General features: G+C 38.5%; 1 protein-coding gene and 1 long non-coding RNA gene across 2 annotated transcripts; both read left to right on the plus strand.

Annotated features, from left to right (window-relative positions):
* Positions 1-354: 354 nt before the first annotated feature.
* On the plus strand, positions 355-6,684 carry LOC128201310 (uncharacterized). The gene is made up of 3 exons (XM_052897936.1): positions 355-1,605; positions 1,687-6,001; positions 6,296-6,684. Exons 1-3 carry the CDS (start codon positions 355-357, stop codon positions 6,682-6,684), a joined length of 5,955 nt encoding a protein of 1,984 aa, XP_052753896.1.
* A 3,964-nt stretch (positions 6,685-10,648) lies between these two features.
* Positions 10,649-11,749, plus strand: LOC113517678 (uncharacterized). Its single transcript, XR_008253336.1, has 2 exons — positions 10,649-10,882; positions 11,173-11,749. It is a non-coding gene; the product is annotated as an uncharacterized LOC113517678 (long non-coding RNA).
* The last annotated feature ends 137 nt before the right edge of the window (positions 11,750-11,886 follow it).

Consider the following 11,886-nt stretch of genomic DNA (forward strand, 5'->3'; position numbering starts at 1 on the left):
AGACAGTGAATCTAGTTGTGAGGCCTGTTGCGAACTCCTTAGTTATTTTTAAAGATTTTATTTTTATTGTATTTTTATACTTTTGTTTCCACCAATTGTCACTTTTGCTCTTTGCTGTCGTAGTCTATTTTTCGTAGTTTTCTGTATTATAGTTATTTTCCTTTTAAACCCATTGTTTGATTACAACATATACATCAATATACAGTCCATAATATCGCCCACATTTTTGGTCCTTCTTCGGTAAACTATCACACCTAACATTTTCATTCCGTATTTAGTTTCGTACGTAGTAGTGTTCATACATAGCAGTATCGTATAGTTCATATAATGATCACGCGTAGTAAAGGTAAAATCATGTCATCGCATAACGTCGCTTCTACTACATCTCACGCCGAGCCGTCTCATGTAGGCTTAGATAGAGTCTGTGCAGATGAAGGTGATCAAGCTTGCAGCTTGCGATCCGCGCAGTCGAAATCTCGTGTTTCGTCTTTGAGCGTGAAAGCGCGGATGGCTGCTGCTGAAGCTGTCCACAAGCGTCGCCAGTATGAACGTGAGGCCGCACTCGCACGACATCTTGCGGAAGTCGAAGATGCTGAATACCGTGCCGAGCTGGAGCAAATTAGTGCTGAAGCAGACTCCAAAGGTAGCAGGCGAAGTAGGAGCAACTCTACTCGTATGACCAGAACGGAACAATGGGTAAAAAATAATTGTAATATTGAAATACACGACACTAGAGATGAACGTCATGAGGTCTCACAGCCTAGTTATTCGGCCATCGCGCCAGTAGCTCCTCAGGCTGCTGCTCCACAATTAGCAGCACACCTCACCTGTTCAACGAGCGTAGGTTCTGTTTCTCATGTACCAGTACAGGCGAGTGTATCGCCACCCTTTCTGGTACATCCCGTAGGGGAACGTGACCACGTGACCGTTGGTAACAATGATGTCAATTCTCAGTTATTTTTACAAATTACGGCCAACATGGCAGACGCAGCGAAAGCCTTAGCCACAGCTCACAACATGCCTAAACATTCTAGGATAGAGTTGTTCCCTTTTACAGGCAGTCCATTACTGTGGTTACAATTCAAAAAAATATTTGCTAGTACTAAATCATTTTATTCCCCTGTAGAGAACGTTGCGCGTTTACAAAATGCGCTTCGTGGACCCGCACGAGAAGCCGTCGCTTCGCTTCTCGTCTCTGCAGAGGATCCAGAAGAGATCATGTGCGCACTCGAACGAAGTTTTGCGTCACCAGAAATGATTGTCTTCAGTGAGGTACAATTATTGAAGTCGCTACCTCGATTAGGTAACGATCTTAAAGAGTTAAGTACTATTGCTAATAAAGTACGGAATAGTCTTTCTACTATAAAACTACTCAATCATAGTGAATATTTACATTCACCAGAATTATTTCATGTCATTTTAGGAAAATTGAACCCTAACACTAAAATGAGATGGAGTGATTATGCATCAGAATTTAGTAGGTCGAACCCGCACCTTTCTAAGCTAGAAGTTTTGTCACAATTTTTGACGCGTGAACACGAGCGTCATACTAACTTCGCTTTATCTCCTGAATTGGCTCTCTCTTTAGCAACACAACAATTGCACGTAGGTCAAGTTGCTAATAAACAATTCAGACGTGAAATTATTCATTCTACTTCTCAATCTAAAATTAAAACAAATTCTAAGATAGAATGTATTTATTGTAAGAAGAATCACAACATTACATCTTGTGAGGAATTCAAAATCTTGACAGTCGATGAAAGATGGAGTTGGTTGCGAGAGTTCAAGGTTTGCTACAGATGTCTACGTCGCTCTTCACATCTATGGAAGACGTGTAAGGTAAATCCTTGTGGTATTAATGGCTGCTCCTTTCGGCATCATCCTCTACTTCATGGTAGACAGGATATGTCAATATCACCACCTGCACCTGATACACTGCATATAAATGACACAGTGTGTGCCACTGCGACTCAAGACGTATCCTCACCTTCTACCACTGCACCTTTGGAGGATAAGGTTATTATTAGTAATACCGGCGTATGGCAAACTGAACATTCTCCTTCAACTTCTAATGTTTTATTAAAAGTATTACCTATTACTATTTTCGGTCCAACTGGTAGCTTAGACACATACGCTTTGCTAGACGATGGTAGCACGGCTACATTGATTGATGCTAGTGTTGCCACTCAAATTGGATTATCGGGTCCTCAGGAACCTATTACTGTTAATGGCATAGGTGGTCTACATAAGAACACTACTATAAGTTACGTAGATTTCCATATAAAAGGTAAGTTTATGTCTGACATTTATTTAGTAAAACGAGCCAGAGCTATGGTGTCACTTAGTTTACATGCGCAATCCTTGTCAAAAGAGACTTTGACATCTTATAGTCATTTATGTGATTTAGCTGACTTCTTAACATATAATAATGCTACACCGACCGTACTTATCGGTGCCGAAGATTGGCATTTGTCAATAACTCGTGAAGTTCGTATAGGAAAACGCAATGAACCTGTGGCTTGTCGTACTTTGTTAGGTTGGACATTATATGGAATAAGTTGTAGTAAAACTAAACCTATTGAATTTATTAATCATTGTCAATTTTTAGATAAAACAGATATTTCTGACGATGAACGATTAGAGCTCCTTGTTAAAGAGCAATATAAAATAGACTCATTAGGTATTTCTAAACGTGAAACATTACATAGCAAACAGGATTTACGCGCCTTAGAGATTTTAGAATTTACTGCCAAACGATTACCGACTGGCAGATTTGAGGTAGGTCTTCCTTGGCGTGACAATATTAAACAAATTCCAGATAGCTATTCACAAGCTATGTCACGTTTCTTAACTTTGGAAAGACGAATGAATCGTGAGCGTGATTTTGCTGAAGCATATAGAAAATTCATAGATAATATGATAGTTAAAGAGTATGCAGAGGAATGTAAGCCTATTACTTACTATAATTGTAAGCGTATTAGTACCTCTGATTCCTTACATTATAAGAATAGTTCTACGCAAAATTATAGACTGTACTTACCACATTTTGGGGTTTACCACCCACAAAAGCGTAAGCTTAGAGTCGTGCATGATGCAGCGGCTACAAATCAAGGCGTCTCATTGAATTCTCTTCTTCTTCAGGGACCTGATCTTTTAGAAAATTTAGTTGGTATCCTTTTTAGATTTAGAGAAGGTCGCATTGCTTTGACGGCAGATATCAAAGAAATGTTCCCTCAAATACGCATTAGAGAGCAGGATAGAGATGCTTTACGCTTCTTGTGGCGTGACAATTCAATTAAAGATGCACCTTTAAAAGAATATAGAATGTGTGCGGTTATTTTTGGAGCGACTTCTAGTCCATTTATCGCTCTATATATCAAAAATAAAAACGCAATTTTTTATCAAGATCGGTATCCAGAAGCGGTTGATGCAATTATACATGACCATTATATGGACGACTATCTTGGTAGTTTGGATAATGAGGATCAGGCCGCACAGCTTGCTTTTGATATAGTTACTGTCCATAGTAAAGCTTGCTTCGAAATGCGTGGTTGGCTGTCTAATAATAAAGAAGCGTTGAGACTAATTCCCGAGGAACTTCGCGCCGCGCACGCTGAGGAGGTTCCACTCGGTAATACTTCATCTAGTATTAAAGTATTAGGCGTTTCTTGGGATCCCTCAACAGACCTTATAGGTTTTAGGACCGGTTTGGAAAATTTTACTTTGGGAACCAATCTTAATAAACGTAAGGTATTATCACACCTTATGAAAGTCTATGACCCGTTAGGTTTGCTGGGTCCAATTGTAGGAAAAGGTCGCATATTACTCCAAGACGTGTGGAGATCAAATATTGATTGGGATACGCCCTTTTCTCCTTCAGAAGTATCAAAGTGGACCGAATGGTTTAAAGAACTTTTTGATGTATCAACCATCAAAATTCCACGTTGGTATGCTAAACAAAATGGTGAACCTCTGCATAGGGAGTTACATGTATTTGCAGATGCAAGCGAGCTTGCTTATGCGTGTGTGGCTTATTGGAGATTTTTGTATCCAGATGGTTGTGTCAAGCTCGCTCTCATCGCTAGTAAAACAAGAGTTTCACCTTTAAAACCAACTTCAATTCCGCGGTTAGAATTACAAGCTGCTTTGATTGCTTCACGCCTTGCTGTGACCATCAAGGAATCTCATAAAAAGAAACCCATCCGTACAGTTTTATGGACGGATTCATTAACTGTTCTTAGTTGGCTTAGAAGCGACGCGCGTTCATTCAAGCCATTTGTAGCCCATCGAATCGGTGAAATTTCTGAGAATTCTCGTATTCAGGATTGGAGATGGGTTCCAACTAGCTTGAACGTTGCTGATGATGCCACACGCACGAAACCCCTTAATTTGAATTCAAACCACCGTTGGTTTACGGGACCCCCATTTCTTCTTGGTTCCCCGAAAGATTGGCCTATTGAACCAGCTGGTCAGCCCATGGTTCAAGAGGAACGCAGACAGCAGTTGGATCCATTAGCTGTTCATGTGTTAATTATTGCTGACTTTACTCGATTCAGTGACTGGCTCCGATTACTTCGCGTCACTGCTCGCGTTTTGCAGGTTGTTTCAAAATTTCGTTCACTTTTGGATCGATCTATTTCTGGCACTAAAAACTTTATCTACACTCGTTATCGTAATTCTTCTGCGTCCACCACTTTAATATCTTTGACAGCAGAACTAATGAAAGCCGCAGAACGACATGTCTTGCAACGTGTTCAACAAGACAGTTTTAGAGAAGAGATCCAGTGCATTACGAGATCACAACCAATCGCAAAATCGAGTCGCCTCAGCAAATTGTCGCCAATGATGGGAGAAGATAACCTTTTACGACTGTATGGTAGGATTAAGGCCGTACAAAATGTTGACACTGATGTAAGATTTCCCATACTCTTAGATGGTCACCATCCCGTTGTTCGCTTACTCGTTCAATATTTCCACAGAAAGGCAGGTCATGCTAATAACGAAACGGTTATAAATGAAATCAGACAACAATATTGGTCTTGGTTACTTCACTTGCGCAACACCGTACGAAGCGTGGCTTATCAATGTTGCTTCTGTCGCATTAGAAAAACTAAACCACTGAATCCAGTGACCGGAAATCTTCCTCCACACCGGCTTGCTCACCATCGTCGTCCATTTACTTTCACGGGATTGGATTACTTCGGACCAATTAACGTCACTATTGGTCGAAGACATGACAAGCGCTATGTTGCGCTATTTACTTGCCTGACGTCTAGAGCTGTCCATTTAGAGCTTGTCCACAACCTCTCTGCTGATTCAGCTATTATGAGCATACGGAGATTTATAGCAAGAAGAGGCACGCCTGAAACAATTTACTCCGATAATGGCACAAACTTTGTAGGAGCCAATCGCTTATTAAGAGAATTTTACCAACCTGCGGTTCCAGATTTTGCTGCCAATAGAGGCATAAAGTGGAGCTTCATCCCAGCTGCTGCGCCTTTTTTTGGAGGTTGTTGGGAGAGACTTATTCGCTGTGTGAAAGTTGCATTAAAAGCTACACTACATGAAAGGTCACCTAAAGAGGAGGTACTACTTACGTTGTTGACTGAAGCCGAAGCAATTGTTAACTCACGACCTCTTACTTATGTCTCGGTTGAATCCGATAGCGAGGAAACTTTAACGCCATTTCACTTTCTGATCGGTTCATCTTCCAATCAGATGTCAGCCGGAGTGTTAGATGATACTGATTTAGTCCGAAGAGCGGATTGGAAGAAGGCGCTTCGTCTGGCTGATCACTTTTGGAATCGGTGGGTGAAAGAAATATTACCTACTATGCAGCCTCGTCTAAACGGTCGAAGAGATCGTAATTTGAACATTGGCGATTTGGTTGTGATCGTAGACGAGAATCTTCCAAGAGGAACGTGGCCCCGTGGACGTGTCACAGCAACTTTCCCAGGCAACGATGGCGTTATTAGGGTGGTGGACGTAGCGACAGCAGGCGGTTTGCTTCGCCGACCTTCCAAAAAGTTAGTCAGGTTAAACCCCTAAGTTTTCATTTTTTTGTTTAACCTGGCTTGCTATCGAATTTGTGCATTTCTGCACCAGGGGTCGGTAATGTTGCGAACTCCTTAGTTATTTTTAAAGATTTTATTTTTATTGTATTTTTATACTTTTGTTTCCACCAATTGTCACTTTTGCTCTTTGCTGTCGTAGTCTATTTTTCGTAGTTTTCTGTATTATAGTTATTTTCCTTTTAAACCCATTGTTTGATTACAACATATACATCAATATACAGTCCATAATATCGCCCACAAGGCCTTTGCTGTCAAAGGAATCAAGAAGAAACCTAGTAAGTGTGAAGACAAAGGTAGTAATAACAAGGACAGTAGCAAAAAGTTTAAATGCTTTGGTTGCAAAGAGGTTGGTCACCTTAAGAAAGACTGTCCTAAGAAAGTAGTTTCTCGAAAAGATTGCAGTAGTAAGGGAATTAACATGATGTTACTGACTGTGAATTCGGCTGAAAGTAGTATTGTAGATCGTGACCATTGGAATGTGGATAATGGGGCTACGAATCATGTTACAATGCGGAATGATATCTTTCAAGATTTCGAATACTTCAGTGAAGGTCACACTGTAACTACGGCAGATAAAAATGTGATCAAGGCAAAGTTCAGTTTGTATTGAGGCCGATGTTAATGGACATACTGTGAGATCGACTTTGAGAGATGTTTGGTATGTTCCTCAGATAAGTAGAAATCTGTTTTCTGTATTATCGACGCAAGATAGGAATCCAGGTAGCGTGTTTGAATCACGGGTCACTACTTGTACTATGAAAATAGGAGGAATGATTACTGTGACAGGAAATAGGGAGAGGTATGGAGGATTATACAAGCTGAATTGTAGAGTCGTACCGCCTATTAATATGTCAGTAAATTTGGTACAGAAAGTTGATATATTGCAACTTTATCACGAACGTTTTGGTCATCAAAATAAAAGACATATAAGAAGTCTGATAGATAGAGAGTTGGGGATAAAAACAAAAGATAGTGAAGAATTATGCGAAGGTTGTATCTTTGGAAAATCTCACAGACAAAAGTTTGGTGTACGAGATAAAGCTACGAAACCTGGAGAACGCATACATTCGGATGTTTGCGGGCCCTTTCCATCTAGTTATTCCAAATTACGATATTTTGTACTTTTCAAAGACGAATATACACGTCATCGTTTTGTGTATTTTCTTCGGAATAAGTCGGAAGTACACGAGAAATTGAAACAGTTTTTAGTTGAAGCTAAAGTAGCTGGTCATGTTGTTAAGGAACTATTGAGTGACAATGGTGGTGAATTCGACAATGCACAAGTACGGAAAATATTGGTGGAAAATGGAATAAAGCAAAGACTGACGATGCCGTATACACCGGAACAAAACGGGAATAGCGAAAGAGATAATAGAACGATCGTGAAATGTGCTAGAGCTATGATGCATGCACATGAAAGGTTACCTGAAACTTTGTGGGCTGAATTGGTGAATACTGCTGTATATATTTTAAACAGGACAGGGCCAACGTCAGTGGAACACAAGTCACCCTCAGAACTTTGGACTGGTATAAAGCCAAGGATTAAACACATGAGGATCATTGGGTCATCATGTTATGCTCACGTGCCTAAACAGACTCGGAAAAAATTACATAAGAAAGCTATGAAATGTATTCTAATAGGGTATGATAATGATGATGGATATCGTCTCTGGAATGGTTCTAATGGTTTAGTAAGGTCAAGAGATGTGACGTTTGATGATATGTCTCTACTTAGAGGTGAATCACTGAAGGTGTCTGAACCCATGCAAGCAGAATTTTCTAGCAATGTAATTGAGTTGCAACCTTTAGCATTACAAGAGATAACTCAACAGAGGAATGATGAAAAATTACCTCATGTAGAATCTTCTGATGCTCAGAATATTGTAATTGGTAATGATGAAATTGAAGGTCTTGTAAACAATGATTAGTTTATTGATAGAGAAGACACTTCTGTTATTAATGAAGATATATTTGATGATGCAAGAAGTAATACGCTAGAACAAACTATTGAATGTGGGGGAGTATTAGAAGGAAATGACGAAGCCGAGCTTCACGAAACTATGGATGAACATGAGATTATAAAGGAAAGTAGTCGTATTCTTAGAGATAGGTCATAGCTTCGTCTACCACAGAAATTCAATGATTTTGTTCTATATAATATAAATGGAGAGAGCACTGGTAATCAACTGGAACCTAATAGCTACAAGGAAGCTGTAAGAAGTGCTGAAAGTAAACTTTGGAGAAAGGCAATGGATAAGGAAATTAATTCTCTGAAGGAAAATAAAACTTGGGTGTTGGTAGATCTCCCGAAAGGTCGGAAAGTCATACCCTGCAAGTGGGTTTTCAAGGTCAAATTAAATGCTGACGGGAATGTCGACAAATACAAGGCTAGGCTTGTTATTAAGGGATATAGTCAGAAGAAAGGCGTGGACTATTATCAAACATTCAGTCCTGTAGCAAGAATGGCGACCATTAGAAGTGTATTAGCTGTTGCCGCTAGTGAACAGATGCATATGGCGCAATTTGATGTATCCACTGCATTTCTGTATGGCGATCTTGATGAAGAAATCTACATGCGACAGCCGGAAGGTTATGAAGATAACTCTGGTAAAGTTTGTTTACTGAAGAAAAGTCTTTATGGTTTGAAGCAGGCACCTCGGTGCTGGAACAAGCGTATATTAGATTTTTTCAAGGAAATCGGTTTGAAAGTATCTGATGCTGATCCATGCCTTTTCACAAGAAAGGAGTCTAGCGAGAAGCTCATTGTGGCTCTTTATGTGGATGATGGTTTGGTAGCTGCGTCTAATCAGAAACTGATCGAAAATTTCCTAAAAGATTTAATGGGAAAATTTAAAATCACAACGAAGTCTGTATCCTACTTTCTCGGTATAGAGATAATAACCAGAGAAGACGGCATAAAAATTCATCAGAAGTGTTATGTGAACAAAGTTCTTCGACGGTTTGGGATGGACAGCTGCAGACCGGTGCATACACCAATTGTTAGAGACATGTCTCAAAACCGGGATAAGGTCGACATGAGTAATATGTTGTTGAAATATAGACATATTGTTGGAGCCTTAGCATATCTCATGGTTGGAACGAGACCTGACATTGCATTAGCTGTTAGTGTCGTCTCAAGAAATTTGGAAAATCCAACTGAAGACGATTGTGTAAAGCTGAAACGGATTCTGCGTTATTTACAACATACGCAAGATATGGGTATTTTGTATCAAAAGGACTATAAAAAGGGCATCATAGAGTGTTATAGTGATGCTGACCATGGAGGAGACGTTGGTACTGGACGGTCAACTTCTGGAGTACTGTGCATGTTTGCTGGTGGTGCTGTATCTTGGATGAGTCAAAGACAAGCAAGTGTTGCAATTTCAACCACTGAAGCAGAAATAGTTGCAGCCAGTGAAGCAGCTCGAGAATGCATTTGGCTAACTAGTATACTAAGCGAACTTACTGAAATACAGTATCCTCCTGTATTACAAGTGGACAATGAAGCCGCGGTGAGACTAGCGGAAAATCCTGAGTTTCACAAGAGAACAAAACATATTCTCATCAGGCACTTCTTTGTTCGAGAACTTGTGACAAAAGGTGATCTCATGGTTCAGAAAATTAGCAGTGAGTGGCAGCTTGCGGATATTTTTACCAAAGCTTTACCAAAGCCAAGGTTAGAGAAGATTAGTAAGCTGCTAGGATTACACATCGAGAGAAGATGTTAAGAACCTTCTTGGTTCAATGGCAGGCGATATGCATTCTAGCAGCGCTTGTCAATGTAAAATAAAGAAAAAATATATTTGAATAAATATGACAGATTACCCTTTTGTCTTATATACTATGAACATTGACTGAACTTTCTAACTGACTAATATTAACTAGTGTAGGTAACTAAAATCCTAGTCCTGGTTTTCCTTAATACTGATCCTGATCCCGGCGTTGCTTAATACTGGTGAGTGCTACTACCAATTTCCTATATTAATTCCATATTGTAATTTGGTAATGAATACAAAAATATATGTGAAATGGCGCGAAATCGAAAGAAGTTTTTGAATAATAGACATGTTCCAAATTCAAAATAATTAAAAAGTTGTAAAAAAGTTTTTATGTGACAGTATTTATGGCCAGACTAGTTATATATAACTAGCGGCCCGTCCCGGCTTCGCACAGGTTGACATTATTACAACATTTTAAAAAGTGACCATTGTGACATAACGATAACAGTTGGACATATAGTGTCGCGAAGTTTTTTGTAGTTATTGATATTTCCTTCAATATTGTAGAACATTCTTTTGTTCTATTACCAATAGTTTCCGCAGCGCACGCGACCAAAGATATTTTATAGCATTTTTTACACCTCGAGTTACGTTACTCAAGTTTTAGTAAGGATCCAAAATCTTTTCTAGCAATAAACATAGCCTATGTAACTCAGGGTGAATGTAGCTCTCTAATGGTGAGAGAATTTTTGAAATCGGCAAAGTAGTTTTTGTGTTTATTCATTACAAACATACATACACACGAAAATACAAATCTTTCGCACTTTATAATATTAGTGTAGATGTAGATGGACGTTAACTCTTGCGGAATCCACGTCTTGATTGCAACTCGTACCAAGAGTCCCGACTCTTTTTTTTTTATATAAACCATTTGACAGAGTACAATTAAGTACGCAGATAAGAAGTATATTTATTTTATTACTTTCTACCATTTTTATGTTACAAGCTGATAGTTATATGTCAATGGTATTAAATTAATCATTTTAGTTGATAATTTGAACTCACTTGGGACTGAAGTCACACTGACAGGTTAGTTTTATGGTTAAATTAGTTTAATTTTAAACATTCGCGTTATTTACACATATGTTTTATATACACAATTGGGACTTTACGCGATGAAAAAGCTTTTTTACAGGTAAATAGTACCTGCATACTTACCTGCTTCTTTATTGTCCACTTTTCCCATTTGTGTATTTAAAAATAGTTTTCTTAATAGTTCTCCTTCTTTTTGAAGTCGATTGAAAACGTCACAATATTTTTCTTTTAATTTTTTCGTACTTAGTCAGATTATATATGTTTTTTTTTTTATATATTTTCAGTAATAAAAAATAAAATGTTCGTCGTATTCTATCTAATTGTTGGCATAGTCAATGTGTTAGCTGAAGACAATAGTTATAATATATATATACCGAATCACCACAATACGGTCAATGAAGGCACAAATGTAAATGAATATAGAATAAATGAAGTCAACAATGAATATATGAAGAAAATAAATGAACGTGAAAATGGAATAAATGAAGTCGGAACAAATAATGAAGTCATAATGAACAACGTACACGATCATATTGCTGATGTGATTAAAAAATATAAAAAGATTGATTCAAATATAAATGAATTTCACAATGAGAAAATGCTACAAGTGAATGAGTATGAAGTCGTAAGTGATGAAATACTGTCAAATGAAGTTGATCCAACAGATGTTACCAATGATAACTTGGTTAGAATTAAAAGAGCTTATGACCGGCCCATATTGAATTCAGGTTCGGTAAAGTTTAGGTTTAACCGCTGCTTTACTTGCTCCTTTGCTGGATGTCCTAGTGGTTATACGATGTGGGGGAACACTTGTATACATAATTATAATAATTATTAATAAATTGCTGATGACGATTTGTATTTTCTTTTATTTTTTTTTTAATAAAAAATAATAAGACAAACAAGCTGACGGCCCACCTGATGGAAAGTGGTAACCGTCGCCTATAGACATGAGCAGTACCGTGGACGTAACAGAGTATACTGTTTCGCCCATGATA

This window comes from Galleria mellonella, unplaced genomic scaffold, assembly GCF_026898425.1.
Source record: "Galleria mellonella isolate WM207_F2 unplaced genomic scaffold, CSIRO_AGI_GalMel_v1 utg121, whole genome shotgun sequence".
Classification (NCBI taxonomy): Eukaryota; Metazoa; Arthropoda; class Insecta; order Lepidoptera; family Pyralidae; genus Galleria; species Galleria mellonella.

What these genes read in the sequence shown, in the direction of transcription:
- LOC128201310 (XM_052897936.1), top strand. Translation starts at nt 355, where the DNA reads ATGTCATCGCATAACGTCGCTTCTACTACATCTCACGCCGAGCCGTCT. An exon ending in TAGCAACACAACAATTGCAC is followed by an intron (nt 1,606 to 1,686) that starts GTAGGTCAAGTT and finishes ACAAATTCTAAG; the next exon opens with ATAGAATGTATTTATTGTAA. An exon ending in GGACGTAGCGACAGCAGGCG is followed by an intron (nt 6,002 to 6,295) that starts GTTTGCTTCGCC and finishes ATCAATATACAG; the next exon opens with TCCATAATATCGCCCACAAG.